This window comes from Lipotes vexillifer, unplaced genomic scaffold (genome assembly GCF_000442215.2).
Source record: "Lipotes vexillifer unplaced genomic scaffold, Lipotes_vexillifer_v1.1 scaffold433, whole genome shotgun sequence".
NCBI lineage: Eukaryota > Metazoa > Chordata > Mammalia > Artiodactyla > Lipotidae > Lipotes > Lipotes vexillifer.
Genome location: NW_006774285.1, coordinates 567,953 through 586,780, shown reverse-complemented (window position 1 = coordinate 586,780; position 18,828 = coordinate 567,953). Strand labels below are relative to the sequence as shown.

The 18,828-nt window shown below is 37.4% G+C and overlaps 1 protein-coding gene across 1 annotated transcript in view; it reads right to left on the bottom strand.

Annotated features, from left to right (window-relative positions):
• Positions 1-8,214: 8,214 nt before the first annotated feature.
• RAD51C (RAD51 paralog C) overlaps positions 8,215-18,828 on the bottom strand; it is a 30,948-nt gene continuing 20,334 nt past the window's right edge. Inside the window, exons 6-8 of the mRNA XM_007449064.1 lie at positions 15,908-15,974; positions 15,135-15,195; positions 8,215-8,498 (exon numbers count right to left, since the gene is read on the bottom strand). Coding sequence (XP_007449126.1) covers positions 8,423-8,498; positions 15,135-15,195; positions 15,908-15,974 — 204 coding nt within the window. The 3' untranslated portion in view covers positions 8,215-8,422. The remainder of the gene's footprint in view (positions 8,499-15,134; positions 15,196-15,907; positions 15,975-18,828) is intronic.

Genomic DNA, 18,828 nt, shown 5'->3' with positions numbered 1-18,828 from the left:
ATATATATATATAAAGAGTGCTATATTTAAAAAAAAGAAAGCTTGCAGTTCTTAGCAATAAAGTATTTTTTTGGCAATAAAGTATTTTTAATTAAGGTATGTACTTTTTTTTTTAGACATAATGCTACTGCACACTTAATAAACTACAGTATGGTGTAAACAAAACTTTTATATGTACTGGGAAACCAAAAAAGTTTGTGTGACTTGCTTTAATATTTGCTTTATTGCAGTGGCCTGGTACCAAACCACACTATTTCTGAGGTATGCCTGTACTACGTATTTTATAATTAAGAAAAAATATACTCCTTAAAAAAATAAAGCTTTCAAAAAGCTAAGGAACTATCCTCTTTTTTCTTTCTGTTTCATAAATGGGAATAACCATCTATGAAAAGTTGAAAAATGGTAAAATATCTGCCCCAGTGCTCTTCAAACTTTAATGTGCATATGAATTACATATGAATTACCCAAAGATCATTATTTCTTGAATCATGTTGCCACATGATTTGAGGGGCTGAATAGTGGCTTCCCAAAAACGTTTCCATCCTAATCCTTGAAATTTGTGAATCCTAATTTACATGCGAAAGGGACTTTGCAGATATCATTAAATTAAGACCTCAAGATGGGGATATTATCCTGGATTATCTGACTGGGCCCTAAATGTAATTACAAGTGTCCTTTTAAGGGGGAGGCAGGAGGACAGTGAGAAAAAGGCGATGGAAACATAGAAAGAGAGAGACTGGAAGATGCTACGCTGCTGTCTTTGAAGATGGGCTATGAACCAAGGAATGCAGGCAGTTTCCAGAATCTAGAAAAAGCAACGAAACAGATTTTCCCAAAGACACTCCAGAAGGATGCAGGCCTGCTGACACCTTGATTTTAGCCCTTTGAAACTGATTTCAGACTTGTGCTCTTGTTTTATTTTTATTTTATTTTTGGCTGCACCACATCACATGGCTTCTGGGATCTTAGTTCCCCAACCAGGGATCAAACCCGGGCCCTCTGCAGTGAGAGTTCGAAGTCCTAACCACTGGCCTTCCAGGGAACTCCCCAGACTTGTGCTCTTTTAAGCCACTAATCTATAGTAATTTATTACAAGCAGCAAGAGGAAATTAATACAAATCATACATTATGATACAAATCATGATTTCGATTTCTTTAAAAAGGAACGTACATGCTTATTAGAATTGTTGTTTATAACACTAAAAATACAGTAATAACTAAAACTCCAAAAAGAAATTTTAAAAGTATGCACAGCCATTAAAAACTATCATAGAGGGACTTCCCTGGTGGCGCAGTGGTTAAGAATCCACCTGCCAATGCAGGGGACATGGGTTTGAGCTTTGGTCCAGGAAGATTCCACATGCCGCAGAGCAACTAAGCCCGTGCACCACAACTACTGAGCCTGTGCTCTAGACCCCATGAGCCACAACTACTGAGCCCGTACACCACAACTACTGAAGCCCGTGCGCCTAGAGCCCGTGCTCCACGAGAAGCCACCGCAACGAGAAGCCCGCACACCACAACGAAGAGTAGCCCCCGCTCTCTGCAACTAGAGAAAGCCCGCGCGGAGCAACAAAAACCCAATGCAGCCATAAATAAATAAATAAATTTATTTATTTTAAAAAATAAAATTTTTTAATAAAAAATTTTATAGAATTTAAAAAATAAAAAAATAAAATAGAATTTAGTTATGTGGAATACATCAGGGTATATTAAGAATTTTAAAAAGCAGGTTACAATACTATATAATTTTTAAAAAAATTATACTTATGTGTACATATTTTGTTTCCTATAGTGTTACAGACTGAATTGTGTCTCCCCAAAGTTCTTATGTTATTCTTATTCTCTAATCTCCAACGTGATTATACTCGGTGACAGGGCTTTTAGGAGGTAATTAAGGTTAAATGAGGTCATAAGAGCAGGGTCCTCATGATAGAATTAGCACCCTTATAAGAACAGACACCTGAAAGCTTGCTCACTCATGCTCTCAATCTCTAACCATCATGTGAGGACATAGTGAGAAGAGGCCATGGAAGAGATCTATTATACCAGAAACAACCTGCTAGCACCATGATCTTGGACTTCTAGCCTCTAGAACTGTGAGAAAATAAACTTCTTTTCAGCCACCCAATCTATGGGATTTTGCCATGGCAGTACAAGCTATTACTACAGATTTTAGTATTGAGGAGCGGGGTGTTGCTTTAAGGTATACCTAAAAATGTGGAAGAAACTTTGGGTGGAGGCTGGAAGAGTTTGGAGGTGGCATGCTAGAAATACGGGTATTAAAGGTGATTCTGGTGAGATCTCAAGTGGAAATGAGGAACATGTTATTGGAAACTGGAGAAAAGGTGACCCTTGTTATAAAGTGGCAAAGAACTGGCTGAATTTAGTGTTCCGTGGAAGATAAAACTTCCAAGTAATGAAAGTGGCTATTTAGCTGAGGTTTCTAAGAGAAGTGCTGAAGGAGTGGCTTGGCTCCTCCTGTTTATAGTAAAATGCAAAATGAGATATATGAAGAAATTGTTAAGCAAAAAGGAACTGGAACCTAAAAATTTGGAAAATTCTCAGCCTGTCTATATTGCAAATTAGACAGCATGTTCTGAAGAGGACACCAAGGGTGTGGCTGGATCATCACTCCATAAAAAGCTTATGGTATTATAAGAGCCAAAACAATGCCAGTTTGAACTGAAGGGGATAGAGACAGGACAAAATGAAGGAAGGCTGACCGACTTCTTGGATTTGAAAGGACTGGAGAGCTATTTTGTTGCAAACATCAGCTATTCTTCAAGAAGAGGGAAAAATGACCCTGAAGGCCATTCAGAGGTCATCAGGGCTACCACCTCATTTTCAACAGGCCAGATGGCCTCTGCCAGAGGTCAGGGGCAGAACCTCCACCTAGAGTTGTGGGGTGATGCTGCCATGCCAGTGGGCCTGGAAGGCAGAGTATCAAACCAAAAAGGATTGTCAAGCCTTAAGATCTAATGGAATTTGCCTGGCTAGGTTTTGGACTTCCTGGGGACCCATCACTCCATTTTTCCTTCTGATTTCTTCCTTTAGAATGAGAATGTCTATCCTACCATTGTATTTTGGAAAGACTTGTCGGGTTTCACAGGTTCACAGCTGAAGAATTCTGCCTCAGAAAGAACTGTACCTGAGGACTTCCCCACTCCCAATGCAGGCGGCCCGGGTTCGATCCCTGGTCAAGGAACTAGATCCCACACGTATGCCGCAACTAAGAGTTCACATGCCACAACTAAGACCTGGCACAACCAAATAAAAATAAATATTAAAAAAAAAAAAAAAGAACTGTACCTGGAATCTCACTGGTATCTGATTTAGAGATTATTTTAATGAGACTTTGTACTTTAGAGTTGATGCTGGAATGAGTTAAGACTTTGGGGGCTGTTGGGATAGAATGTATTTTGCATGAGAGAAGGACATGAATTTGCGGGGACCAGGGGCAGAATGCTATGGACTGAAATGTGTCCTCTCAAAATTCATATGTTGAAGCCCAACCTCCAATGTGACTATTTGGAGATAGGGCTTTTAGGAGGTAATTAATGTTAAATGAGGTTATAAGGGTGGATTTCTCACAGGATTGGTGGCCTTATAAGACAGGAAGAGAGAACGGTCTCTATCTATGCGCATTCACCTAGGAAAGTCCTCGTGAGCAAACAGTGAGAAGGCAGCTGTCTGCAAGCAAGGAAGACAGCCTTTACCAGAACCAGACTATACTCGGACACAGAAAATACCATGAGAAAATTCTGTTGTGTTAAGTCTATGGTATTTTGTTTCTGCAGCCCAAGTGGACTAAGTGTATATTACAACTAGAAAAATAAATATCTTTTCAGCAGCACAACTTTGAAAGGCTGTATGAAAATTTTACTTAAAAAGAGTTGCAAACAAAAAGAAATACACTTGGCTTTGTCAATATTCAGGGTCTCATTTTTTTTTAACATCTTTATTAGACTATAATTGCCTTACAATGGTTTCTGCTTTATAACAAAGTGAATCAGTTATACACATACATATGTTCCCATATCTCTTCCCTCTTTTGTCTCCCTCCCTCCCACCCCTTTAGGTGGTCACAAAGCACCGAGCTGATCTCTCTGTGCTGTGCGGCTGCTTCCCACTAGCTATTTTGTTTGGTAGTGTATATATGTCCATGCCACTCTCTCACTTTGCGACAGCTTACCCCTCCCCCTCCCCATATCCTCAAGTCCATTCTCTAGTAGGTCTGTGTCTTTATTCACGTCTTGCCCCTCGGTTCTCCATGAGCATTTTTTTCCACTTAGATTCCATATATATGTGTTAGCATACGGTATATCTGACTTACTTCACTCTGTATGACAGACTATAGGTCCATCCACCTAACTACAAATAACTCAGTTTTGCTTCTTTTCATGGCTGAGTAATATTCCATTTTCATGGCTGAGTAACATCTCCTTTATCCATTCATCTGTTGATGGACACTTAGGTTGCTTCCATGTCCTGGCTATTGTAAACAGAGCTTCACTGAACATTGTGGTACATGACTCTTTCTGAATTATGGTTTTCTCAGGGTATATGCCCAGCAGTGGGATTGCTGGGTCGTATGGTAGTTCTATTTTTAGTTTTTTAAGGAATCTCCATACTGTTCTCCATAGTGGCTGTATCAATTTACATTCCCACCAACAGTGCAAGAGGGGTCCCTTTTCTCCACACCCTCTCCAGCATTTATTGTTTGTAGATTTTTTGATGATGGCCATTCTGACTGGTGTGAGATGATATCTCATTGTGGTTTTGATTTGCATTTCTCTAATGATTAGTGATGCTGAGCATTCTTTCATGTGTTTGTTGGCAATCTGTATATCTTCTTTGGAGAAATGTTTATTTAGGTCTTCTGCCCATTTTTGGATTGGGTTGTTTGATTTTTTGATATTGAGCTGCATGAGCTGCTTGTAAATTGTGGAGATTAATCCTTTGTCAGCTGCTTCATTTGCAAATATTTTCTCCCATTCTGAGGGTTGTCTTTTTGTCTTGTTTATGGTTTCCTTTGCTGTGAAGAAGCTTTTAAGTTTCATTAGGTCCCATTTGTTTCTTTTTGTTTTTATTTCCATTTCTCCAGGAGGTGGGTCAAAAAGGATCTTGCTGTGATTTATGTCAGAGTGTTCTGCCTATGTTTTCCTCTAAGAGTTTGATAGTGTCTGGCCTTACATTTAGGTCTTTAATCCACTTTGAGGTCTCATAGTTCTTTTAAAGTACAGTGTTATAATGCTTTATAAAATGACCTCTTAACAGTAACTGATGCCTGGTAACACTGATATTTATCACTTAACAACCCCCTTACTCTCTTGACGTTACGATTTGAGTAGATAGAATATAAAATGACAGGTAATTTTTTATAATGACTGCATTAATTATAATAAAAACATATGGGGCTTCCCTGGTGGCGCAATGGTTAAGAGTCTGCCTGCCGATGCAGGGGACGCGGGTTCATGCCCCAGTCCAGGAAGATCCCACATGCCGTGGAGCAGCTGGGCCCGTGAGCCATGGCTGCTGAGCCTGCGTGTCCGGAGCCTGTGCTCCGCAACAGGAAAGGCCACAACAGTGAGAGGCCCACGTACCGCAAAAACAAACAAACAAACAAAAAAAACATATGCCTTAAAGCACTCAAAAATAAGATAGTTACAATTAGTTATCCTATACTAAAACAGTCATTCGAAATTAGTCTTACATAATTAGGATAACCATAAGCCTGATTTGCCTGGGACAGTCCTGATTTATGTCCTGGTATAATTGTTAGCAGTGACTATTTTCATTCTTTAAAAACTCCTCTCCAACTATGGTTAGTCTATGCATAATCAATTACAGAATAATTACATTTTTTAAATTTTATGAATTTAGTGTTCAGTCTGGGACAGGAAATACCAACTGTCACTGAAGTCTGGAAAATATGGTTGTCATGGTATATAATATTCAATTACTTAAATAATTTTCTTCCACTGGGAGTCAAAGTAAATTTTGTAAATGAATTTAAGAAGCACTAAGAACCAGGTACCAAAACATTTTTAAATTTTGAAACCACTCAAGAATCCAAATTTTTAATTTATTCAAGCAGTATTAAGATTATTCAAAGGAAAATGTCAATACACCTAGAACTGGATCACACCATATTTCAAAAATATAGAAATAAATGACTGTGAGCTTATCAACTTGACAACATAGATATATGTTCCAGTCAATGTTCTAGATGGGATAACAACTCCAAAGTCCTTCCTTTAATGTTACAAAATAACATTGAAAAATGAACAAATGACTTAGATTTTAGGATTGGGGTCACTAAAATCAGACTGGTCATCCAAAATGTATATCCTACTCATAAACTGAATGTAATGATATGCTGACTCATGGCGCTGGCTTTTCTTCATAATAGAAACATGTCATTTTTAAGAATTATCAAAGCTACATTTAAAGAAGAGAGCACAATAGGAATGTGAAAAATATCTTTTCTTCCTAGAAATGTCTAGGCAATTGGCAAAGAAAGGAGGAGAAAACAGTCTGAATATTAAATTCAAATTGGCCACAAGTGATCAGCTTTCCACATTTGCAAAATACAATAACTGTATCATCTCTACTGAATGTTACTGAAAATGAAAACAGGGTTAAATACAACTGTAGAACACTGCTTAGTTTAGAAAAACTCTTTCAGAGAATCCTATTTGTTAAGTATTTTCACTTAATATAGACCTGATCCATTCATTCACCATTCACTTAATATAGACTGGATTCATTCACGCCATAGTGTTTATATTCTAAAGTAACGAGTCTACTATTTGTAAGCACTGCATCTCTCACAGCATCAATACATATGTATACTCTGAGACTAGTCTTTGGATTTCTTTTCTTCCTCTGAGTCCCGTGACCGCTTCCGGATATTCAATGAACCTTCTGTTTGCAATGAACACGCAGTAGCAACAAGAGCATCTCTAAATCCCTGAGGCTGCAAAATGAAAAAATATACAAGTATGCTTTAAGAACATCTAAAATAACAACTGGTCTTCCAAATATTTTAAAGTAATTGGTAAAAGAGCTACTTTATTCTTGGGATAGAAGTTATCAACCACTGTGAATGAAGAGGATAAACCTCAAAGATAGCCAGGGCTATAATAGGGTAATTTTTATCTAGAGTATGTATATGTCTTTACTTATACATACACATACACAGAAATATAGTACATTATAAAAATATTCTCTAAAAGTCAATCCTAACAAACTTTACAGTGGCTCTGTTAGAAGAGGTGAAAGGAATTAACATGCACTAATTACTTAGGTACTTTAGAAATATTTTCACAATTAAATACTCTAATGAGTTGGGAGATTGGGATTGACATATATACACTAATATGTATAAAACAGATAACTAATGAGAACCTGCTGTATAGCACAGGGAACTCCACTTCGCTGTACAACAGAAACTAACACAACATTGTAAAACAACTATACCCCAACAAAAATAAATAATCTAAAATAAAATGTCCCAATTAGATACTTTAAATGCACCTGGGCAGTGCAAAGACTAAGTAGATAATTCAGTTTCAGAATCTCCTTCTATTTCTGGTTTTGTCCTTATAAAATGAGATGCCAAGAATATATCTGATTCAACACTATTGATAAATATGCATTATTTTAGCCAAAAATGTATTTTCTATGATGTAAAATTACTGGAAAATTAACACTTTAAAGTGGGATATATTTCACTTATATGTGGAATCTAAAAAAATAACAAGAAACTAGTGAATACAACAAAAAAGAAGCAGACTCGCAGATACAGAGAATAAACTAGTGGTCACCAGTGGGAAGAGGAAAGTGGGGAGGGGCAATAATGAGGTGGGGGATTGAGATGTACAAACTACAACACTATGCATAAAATAAACTACAAGGATATTATTGTACAAAATGGGGAATATAGCCAGTATTTTCCAATAACTATAAATAGAGTATAACCTTTAAAAACTGTGAATCACTATAATGTACACGTGCAACTTATATAATATTACATATCAACTATACTTCAATAAAAAAAGAAAAAAGTGGGATATATTTGATGACTATGATAGATCTATCAAAATGAGTAATGCTGGTATTTTTTTCTTTTCTGAAAATCTTTAACAACTTTCACTTTAAAAATCTAATATCCTGACATTACACATGGCATGGAACACACTCCCCTACAAATAAGTATTTCCTCTGTTCTTAAGAATAAATTTCAGTTTAATTGTGACTAGAGAATTCTTTACATATACTACTATTTTGGGGATAATGTTCTAAGCATCAAAAGCTGTCCTCAAATATGCTTGCTGCCTACAGAAGTTAACAGAAGCAATTTGTAAATGCTCTCTTCAGATAATTACTGCCCACTAACACCAAAATCCCACTCTAATCAAATAATACTGACTGTGATTTGAAATAGTACTGTAGCATCCTTCTGGCTTGGTGATTTGTACAATGTTGCCAACCTGCTTAGAGAAAAAGAATAAATATACACAAACACATGATCTCAATTAATTAGTTCAGACGACTGATTTCATAATTTGAATTCATAGCTTTTTACTATAATTCTATTATTTTGTTCTCTAAGAACACAGAAAGCACAGAAATATCAAAAATACTCCCTTAAAACAAGAGCTATATGTATACATGTAATAATTATTACATATAACAACAATAGGGGCTTCCCCGGTGGCACAGTGGTTAAGGATCCGTCTGCCAATGCAGGGGACACGGGTTCGAGCCTTGGTGTGGGAAGATCCCACATGCCGTGGAGCAAATAAGCCCATGCGCCACAACTACTGAGCCTGTGCTCTACAGCCGCGAGCCACAACTACGGAGCCCGTGTGCCACAACTACTGAAGCCCATGCGCCTAGAGCCCAGGCTCCACAACAAGAGAAGCCACTGCAGTGAGAAGCCCGTGCACTGCAACGAAGAATAGCCCCCACTCGCCGCAACTAGGGAAAGCCCGCGTGCAGCAACAAAGACCCAAAGTAGCCAAAAATAAAATAAAAATAAAAATAAAAATAAATTTTTAAAAAACAGAAAAAACCACAATAGATTTGCTTACATAAGTGAAATTTTAAAACAACCAAAAGGCCAATGACTGATTCAAAAAAATTATTTTATACATGACAAGATACTATTTACACTTAAGAAAATAAAGTGGAAGAAAATATTTAATGAGATTGGAAAATATTAATAATATATGAAGTGTTATACAGTATGAGCCCACATTTATGAGTAAGTTTGTACATATACATTATATAGAAAAATTACTAAAAGACTACAATCAAAGGGACTTCCCTGGTGGTCCAGTGGGTAAGACTCCATGCTCCCAATGCAGGGGGTCTGGGTTCGATCCCTGGTCGGGGAACTAGATCCCGCATGCATGATGCAACTAAGATCCGGCGCAGCCAAAATAAATAAATAAATATTAAAACAAACAAAACCAAAAAAAAAACTACAATCAAAAAGTTAAGTTGCTGTTACAAGGTAAAAGTTGTTTGTTTTTTGGTTATCTACATCTTTCAAACTTTCTACAGTACTTGTGTATTTTTTTACGTGTTATAATGGAAGTATTAAGACAATTTCTTGGTATTTAAATGAGGAACACATACTCATATTATACTAATACAAATAATCTAGGAAAACACATTCTTTCAAAATGCTTATGTTCAGAAAAATCGCAGTCAAAACAGGACAAGGTCTGTTTAGGTATGATTTTATTGTGTACTCTACAAAGTAAATAATATAAAACTGAAAGCTGAAAGTACTTGAGAAATAAAATTCTAAACTCTTATTAACTATGCTCAAATACCGTAACAGCAACAAATACAGTTGACCCTTGAACAATGCAGGGTTTAGGGGCACCAACCCCGCACAGTCCAAAACCCAAATACTCTGCTTCAAAAACAAAGGAATTGATAAATGAGTCACCCAAGGGCAGGAAGCTGAAACAGTTTAGACAGAATCAGGACTCAAACCCTAGCTCTTTTAACCCCACATACGCTGATCTCTACTTGAACACAAAAAAACTCTTCTCCACACTTAAAGATCTGTAAAATGAAAATACAGATACTACATTTATTGAAAAGAATCTGCCTATAAGTAGACCCATGCAATTCAAACCCTTGTTGTTCACTGGTCAACTGTATAAGAAAAAAAAATTTTTTTTTTTGGCCACGCCATGTGGCACGTGGGATCTTAGTTCCCTGACCAGGGATCAAACCCGCGCCCCCTGCAGTGGAAGCATGGGGTCTTAATCACTGGACCGCCAGGGAAGTCCCTAAGCAAAAACTTGTAAAGTGCCTTTTAAAAATTACTTTAAAACTGATATAATTTATTCACAATAGCTAAAAGGTAGAAGCAACCCAAGTGTCTGACAGATGAATGGATAAACAAAAGGTGGTATATACATACCATGGAATATTGCTCAGTCTTAAAAAGGAAAGGAATTCTGACATATGCTACAATGAACCTTGAAGACTTTATGCTAAGTCAAATAAAGCCAGTCACAAAAGGACCAATATTGTATGCTTCTGCTTATATGAGGCCCCTAGAGCAGTCAAATTCATAGAGACAGAAGGTAGAATGGTGGTTCCCAGGGGCTGGTAGGAGGGGAGGATGGGGAATTAGTATTTAATAAGCATGGAGTTTCAGTTTGGGAAGATGAAAAAGGTCTGGAGATGGATGGTGGTGACAACTGTAAAATAATATGAATGTACTTCATGCCACAGAATCGTACACTTAAATGGTTAAAATGGTCAATTTTATGTTATATATACTTTACCACAATTTTTTTTTTTTTGGCCACAGCACGCAGAATGCAGGATCTTAGTTCCCTGACCAGGGATCAAACCTGTGCCCCCCTACAGTGGAAGTGCAGAGTCCTAACCACTGGACACCAGGGAATTCCCTACTTTACCACAGTTTTAAACAACTGATATAACTGTACAAAATGAGGATTCTAACTTAGAGAAAAATCATAGCCTCTCAGAGTTAAACGGATCATTTCTTTAAATGTCATATAATATTGATTTGTTTTCAAAAATAATTCAAAAAGACATCTTGGTTTATGATGGTACTCTCTTAATTTTGAAATTGGCCCCTACTCAGGCATAATTCAAAAGAGAAGCAATCAGAGACCATCATCCATTAGCTTTTAGGTTTGTTCTTTCAGGATGAGAACAGAAGAATCCAAAATGTCATATCTTTGTAATAGCAACTGTCTGCATAAATAAAATAACTGTTAAGTCATATGTAATATAAGAATAATTGTGTTAGGGAGTGAAATCATCAACTTTTACAATGCTTTAGGGCTGATGGTCTATCTTTAACGCAAAATAAAACAGAAAAAATAGAGGCATGGTGTATTTAAATCTATCTTATTTAAAAATATCACACTTTTGTTTTTGTTTGCTTGTTTATTTTGCGGTACACGGGCCTCTCACTGTTGTGGCCTCTCCCGTTGCGGAGCACAGGCTCCAGACGCACAGGCTCAGCGGCCATGGCTCACGGGCCTAGCCGCTCCGCAGCATGTGGGATCTTCCCGGACCGGGGCACGAACCCGTGTCCCCTGCATTGGCAGACAGACTCTCAACCAATGCGCCACCAGGGAAGCCCCCCAAAAATCACACTTTTTGATCCAATAAAACAAAAATTAGCTAATCTTCTGAAAAAGTAGTATCTAAATCACCTCATATCACCGTATGTCCAAAAAGTTACCCAGTACATCCAACTTTTCTGAGAAAATTATTAAAAAGCAAATAAGATTTTAAGAAGCATTTATATGTTTGTTAATAATCCTAACATCAAATGGGCATTAAGTATTCAGGTTGAAAATCTTCCTCAAATTTCTAGGTAAAAAAAATTTATATTTCACGTCTGCATCTCAAGAGATCTTTTTTATTTTTTTGTGGTACGCAGGCCTCTCCCTGCTGTGGCCTCTCCCATTGTGGAGCACAGGCTCCGTACGTGCAGGCTCAGCGGCCATGGCCCACGGGCCCAGCCGCTCCACGGCATGTGGGATCTTCCTGGACTGGGGCACGAACCCGTGTCCCCTGCATCGGCAGGCGGACTCTCAACCACTGCGCCACCAGGGAAGCCCTCAAGAGATCTTTTTAAACAACAAACTAAACCAAAGAATCACTTGGCTCATGGCCCCAGCTGAGATGAAGCTTAACATATGGCTGAACTACATAGTTTAGGTCAGGAAGAAACAAGACAGAAGCACAATTTGTGCTTTAAAACTGAGACACATATGAAACACTGCGCGGGGGTGTTGATGTATTACTCCACTCTACCACCAGATCTCCTTGGCAAACAGTGGTATAATTCTGAACAATCTTGGCCTCATCTTATCATGAATATGCAAACTGGAGGAAAAGCAACACAACATACCGGACAGAGACAAAAGTATTTCTCTTAATAACTATTGGAATGTTATTCCATTATTAATCAAAGGGTAAAAATCAGGCGTTTCTAGTGAAGATGGGGACTGGGGCATGAGGCGGAACACTTAAATTCAATTCTCAATATAAATTTGGCTAGTCAAGGTCTTTAGTTTTCTGCCCAAACAATAAGTGTTCATTTTTATAACTATTTTCCCCCAGCATGAGTTTCTATTTCCATCCTTTCAAGATAAACTAAATTTTAAAACACATACAAGATTTCATGCAACTTTAATAACTTAAAGATATCAGATTTCAAACAATGAAGAACAAAACTATGTTGATTTTATTAAATGAGGTCAACTTATTCTGATTCTATAAAGTATGTACATTACTTATCATATATCTACAGCCTAGGAAAAAAAGCAGTTTGGAGAAAAAGGTTTTTACCTAAAAAGGAGGATAAGAGCTATACCTTCAGATTCGCTGGCAATCAATGCAATAATTACATTCTAGAAACAGCAATTATAGGAGAAAAGGAATGGACTCTATTATAAAGTCAGCTAAAAAATGTGGATACTACTACCTATTTCATAGAGTTATTTGGAAAATAAAATGAAATTATATATATACACACACGGAGCACTTAACATAATAAAGAACACTTAATAAATATTCAAAAAATGGTAGCTATTATTTACTACTTTTTAATCTTTCTGTGCCTCGATCCTCTCACTGCTAGTGATAATCGGTACAGTGTTTTCAAAGAGTTATTGAAGGACTCACAGATACATAGAATAAATTAGTGGTTACCAGCGGGGAGAAGGAGGGGGCAATACAGGAGTAGGGGATTAAGAGGTACAAACTACTATGTATAAAATAAGCTACAAGGATACCCTGTACAACACAGCAAATATAGCCAATATTTTATAATAACTATAAATGGAGCATAACCTTTAAAAATTATGAATCACTATACTGTATACCTGTAACTTCCATAATAGTGTATATCAACTATATTTAAATTTTTTTTAAAGAGTTATTCAAGGGATTATATGAAATGTTGTATATAAGGTGCCCAGTTAAATACCTAGCACAAGCAAGCACTTATTAAAATGATAGTATGGGATACAGGTAAAAATTCATAGAACAGCACATTTCCCCTAAATCTATCTATTCAATGTCAGTGTTCTATGCCACTCTCTAATTTCTTGGGAAAGATTAGTAAGAAACTGAAGTCATAAAATGGTTAACTCTTAAGAAAGTAAGCATGATTTTCTGATCTCATGGGTGCCTAACCAATGCTAACTTCTAGAATTTGACAAAGGCAGCAAACTTCTCCTTCTGATGAATGCATAAAAAGATGAAAGAAACATCTTTCTCTGCTCCTATTATTTTTCTCACTTCTTAGATATATTCTATTAGTGAGTATGTAATACTAGAATAATAGTGGAAGACTACTACTGTATACTAGCTCAAGGGGAACTTCTAATAACATTTAAATAGTGGGATGTGCTTTCCGGAAACCTAAATCTGGGAAAATATAAGCGATATGTTCAAAAGACTCTCATCTGGAGAACTGCTGCCAAATCTTTACAATAGGGTTTGTTGCTGAGAAAAGAATTGCTTTTGTGAATCCAGTACACAATGACTTATTTACAGAATTGGAGGGATTGGGAGTTGAATGTAAAGCACTATGTATTATGGGGAAGAAAAGTTACCTGAGGTCTTTGGAAATGCCAGCTTTAAAAGAGACACAAACTGCATGAACTAGTTATAAAAGATGTATACAAATATAATAGGGTCAGCTATGAGCTCAGGGTCAGTAAAACCTAACTTGGTCAGGCTTGATTTTTTTCACTTTGTACAAGAATGAAGAAATGCAGAAAAAGAAATAGCTAGTATCTCTGACAAGACCCAATATGTATTTAAGCAATCCTTTTTTCCATTTTTGCCCACATGCTGTCTCAATTTTCCTATTTTATTGGAGTATTTCCAAACCAAGTTCTCTAGGTTATACCAATTAACTTCAAAGCAGAGATGTTGGCATAAATCTGACATTTCTAGAAGTATAGAATAAAAGACTCCACGGCTTTCAATTGCCTATTTAAAAAAAATGAAAGGTGGTTTGTTCACTTGCTCAGCAGCTTTAAAAACAAAGGTTTCATGCTGCCACAGTTTTATTTTAAAGAACAATACTTGTGAAAGGCAAGTAAGTAACTGGATAATAAAAGTAGGACAGGAAAATATAAAAGAAAACAAAAACAGACACAATTTCATACAGGAAATATATTAACAAACTAAGAAAAACCATCCTATTTTCCACATAACCTAAAGCTAACCTCAAAAGGTTTCCTTTAGTCCTGATTTTACTCTTCTTTCAATCCCTTCCAGGAACACAGAGTACCTACCTCCCTCTGCATGGTTAATAAGTGGTACTTGATTTCAAAGAGCTTTAGAAGGTAGCATTCTTTGGCCACCTACTCATTTCAGGAGCACCCCATCATTTAAATATTCCGAAGAATTTCCTAGGTAGTTAAATGTGCAGTATAACAACATGTTTCTGTGTTTGCTCTAGGTAATGAAGGCAACAAAAGCTTTAGTTCATGGGGCACTGTAGATCTCATCCACTGGACTAGCTCTAAGAAACTGATAAATGTTCAGTGTAATTAACCCAATACTCAGAATTTTTAACTTATTTCTATACTGACCTTCCCTTCTGGTCCCAATGAAAGATTAGTCGTATTGTAGCAGCATGCCCCCAACTTTCCCCTGAGGGAAAAAGAACATGGTAACTGACAGAGTTATAAGTCTCTCAGAATGCCTCTGACCAAATACAGTTTTACTTTACTTAATTTAACATAACAAAAGTATATCTGGTTTCAAAAAACCTGGTACATGGGTAACATCCTGAGATTAATAGATTTTCACCCATCTGTGGCAATACTGCAGATCATTATCACTATCCTCTATTTGCTTTTAGAAAACTTTATAGTTTGAGTCAACATGTTTGTCAGTCTTCCTTATCATCAGGCTTACTAACATATTTCAGACACCAGAAGAAAAGCAAAAGCTCTGACAGAATATTCTTAAGGATTTTAGTACACATAAACCTTGAAGCACTGTGTTCTAACAAAGCCACGAGTAAGGTTAGAGTCATAAGCCTATTCATTAGTTTGATTTGTATTTAAATGGACTCACCACTCCTCCTGCCTAAGACTGTGCGCTTTCTGAGGGCGTCATCTTATGAATATTTATATGCTAAGTACCTGACACAAGAGTTGCCAGAGAGTAGATGCTCAATAAATGTTAAACAACTGAAAGGATGAGTCAGTATCTAAAGGCACTGTGCTCCACGCTAAGATTTATCAGTGAAGACTGTCTTCTCTACTTTCATGGAGCTTAGAGTACTCAACAAGCATCAAATGAAAGAGGTAGAAAAAGATGTATTTAACTAAAAATGTTTATTTGATTAATTGCCTACCCAGTGCAGGAACCAGCAAGGCCTGATTTTTATCAATCTTTGTTGTCATCTGATTGGTTAAAATTACCTACAAAAACAAAATGTGAGAAAATTAGGTGAGTCTCCTCCCAAATTTATCAAGTAAATAGTCACGTGATTTTAGTATTCTGAATATAATCTAATTTAAACAAAGATATATGTAGGTAATGAAAACTTTTCTGATATATTTTTTAGATATTACCCATAAAAATGAGTAAAATTATCTGAATACATGATTCTACTGAACATAAAACATTTTTTAACAGACTAGAACAACTAAGTTCTTATTGTGATAATGGAAGAAAAAAATATAGTAGATAATATAGTAGATATAGTAGATAATACATAAAGGTCTAAAGACACCATGTGTGAAAACTTCATAACTAGGAGCACAGGGAACATGGGAGTGTTCTTTACCACTGTTGCCTCTCTAGAATATATTTACTCAAAGGAATATAAAATCCTTAATAAATAACTCAATGTTTATACTTTTAGGGGAGAGACAGTATTATCATTTATGATTTTACAGAAAAAAAACTGAGGCAAAGAATTATAAGAAGAGATCTAAAATCATAAAGACAGCACAGTATAAGTAGAACTGGGAAAAGATAAAACCCAGTAACAGATCAACTGACCCAAAAATTATGACTATGCTAGTCCGCTGGTAATAGAGATATAGGTGTTGCCTTACAGATGCCCTCAAGGCTAAAAATATTGCTAATTCTTTTGGATTAAATAGTGGCCTATAGAAAACATTCCATGTTTAGAAAGGTAGTAATTTTATTTTATTTACTTATTCTTTGGCTGCACCGCATGGCATGCGGGATCTTAGTTCCTCAACCAGGGATCAAATCCGTGCCCCCTGCAGTGGAAGCACGGAGTCTTAACCACTGGACCTCCAGGGAAGTCTCAAAAGAGTAATTTTAGAGCAGAGATAAAGAAAGTGTTTAAGGCTACCTTAATATAGTAAAAGCCAGATTATCTGGCACCTTCTCATCTAAAATTCTCCAGAAATGGTTATTTTAAATATTGTTCCAATACAGATCTTCCCTCCAGAAATAAGACAGATACTACTCCAAGCTGAAACTGATCAAGAACTTCTAAGAAAAGCAATAAGAAAAGATACCTATTCTAAAAAAGTCATCTATTTCTTAAGAAAACTGAAAAGAAAAGGCTGTTTGGCTGTTCCCACCACAGTGGTCAACACCCTAAAGTTTCTGTTTATCTACGAAGGAGAAATCTGTGATCCATCTAGATCTCAGTCAGGCACAAACTGGATGACAGCACTTCCTCCTAGTTCCTCTCCCCTTAAGTGCCATAGTGGTTTTCCCATGTGTTACCTTATTCCAGGTATCTTAGAACAAGCTAAGCAGGAATTTAAATTGGTAATTCACTGAAATATATGTCTTACTGGCATCCACAACATGTTGAATAATACTCTTTACACACTATCAAGTGTTTAATCTTTAGCAACTGGGATATTTACTTACGCCAACACTTTTTGGTTAAAGGTGCACTATTCAATTCTGCAGCCATGAGCCACATATAGCTTTTTAAAACTAAATTAATTAAAACTAGAAATTCACTTCCTCTGCAGCATTAGCCACATTTCAAGTGCTCAACAACCATGGAACTACTATATCAGACTGAGCATTTTCATCTTTTTTTCTTTTTTTGGCTGCGTTGGGTCTTTGTTGCTGTGCTCAGGCTTTCTCTAGTTGCGGCGAGCGGGGGCTACTCCTCATCGCGGTAGGTGGGCTTCTCTTTGCGGTGGCTTCTCCTGTTGCAGAGCACAGGCTCTAGGTGCGAAGGCTTCAGTAGTTGCGGCACATGGGCTCAGTAGTTGTGGCTCGTGGGCTCTAGAGCACAGGCTCAGTAGTTGTGGCGCACAGGCTTAGTTGCTCCATGACATGTGGGATCTTCTCAGGCCAGGGATCAAACCCGTGTACTCTGCATTGGCAGGTGGATTCTAAACTACTGTGTCACCAGGGAAGTCCTGAGCATTTTCTTCTTTACAGAAAGTTCTACCAGACAGCATTGGCTTAGAGAATATTACACATCTTACACATTACCCACTACACATCTTGAGGAAATTGTAAATAGACATACTGGCTTACCAGTTGTTCAACATCCCAAAATAAGAATTTGCATTGTTAGCATATACTTATAATTAACAGTATTTCTGCAAAAATGTTGGGTTTACCATGACATAAATGAAAATTACTGTGTGATTACTCCAAGCTCCTAAAGAATGAGTCTTGGGAGTTCCCTAATGGACTAGTGGATAGGATTATGGGCTTTCACTGCCATGGCCTGGGGTTCAATCCCTGGTCGGGGAATTGAGATCCCACAAGCTGCGCAGCACGGCCAAAAAAATTTAAAAAGAATGGGTCTTAAAATAGTGAAGTGGGGACTTCCCTGGTGGCACAGTGGTTAAGAATCTGCATGCTAATGCAGGGGACAAGGGTTCGAGCCCTGGTCTGGGAAGATCCCACACGCCACGGAGCAACTAGGCCCGTGCGCCACAACTACTGAGCCTGCATGCCTAGAGCCGGTGCTCCACAACGGGAGAAGCCACTGCAATGAGAAGCCCACGCACAGTAACACAACTAGAGAAAGTCCGTGCGCAGCAACGAAGACCCAATGCAGCCAAAAATAAATTAATTAATTAATTTTTTAAAAAAATAGTGAAGTAATAATCACTTTAAAATTATAAACTTCACTGCTTTAAAAATACTTCTTTGGGCTTCCCTGGTGGCGCAGTGGCTGAGAGTCCACCTGCCAATGCAGCGGACACGGGTTTGTGCCCCGGTCCGGGAAGATCCCACATGCCGCGGAGCGGCTGGGCCCATGGGCCATGGCCGCTGAGCCTGCGCGTCCAGAGCCTGTGCTCCACAACGGGA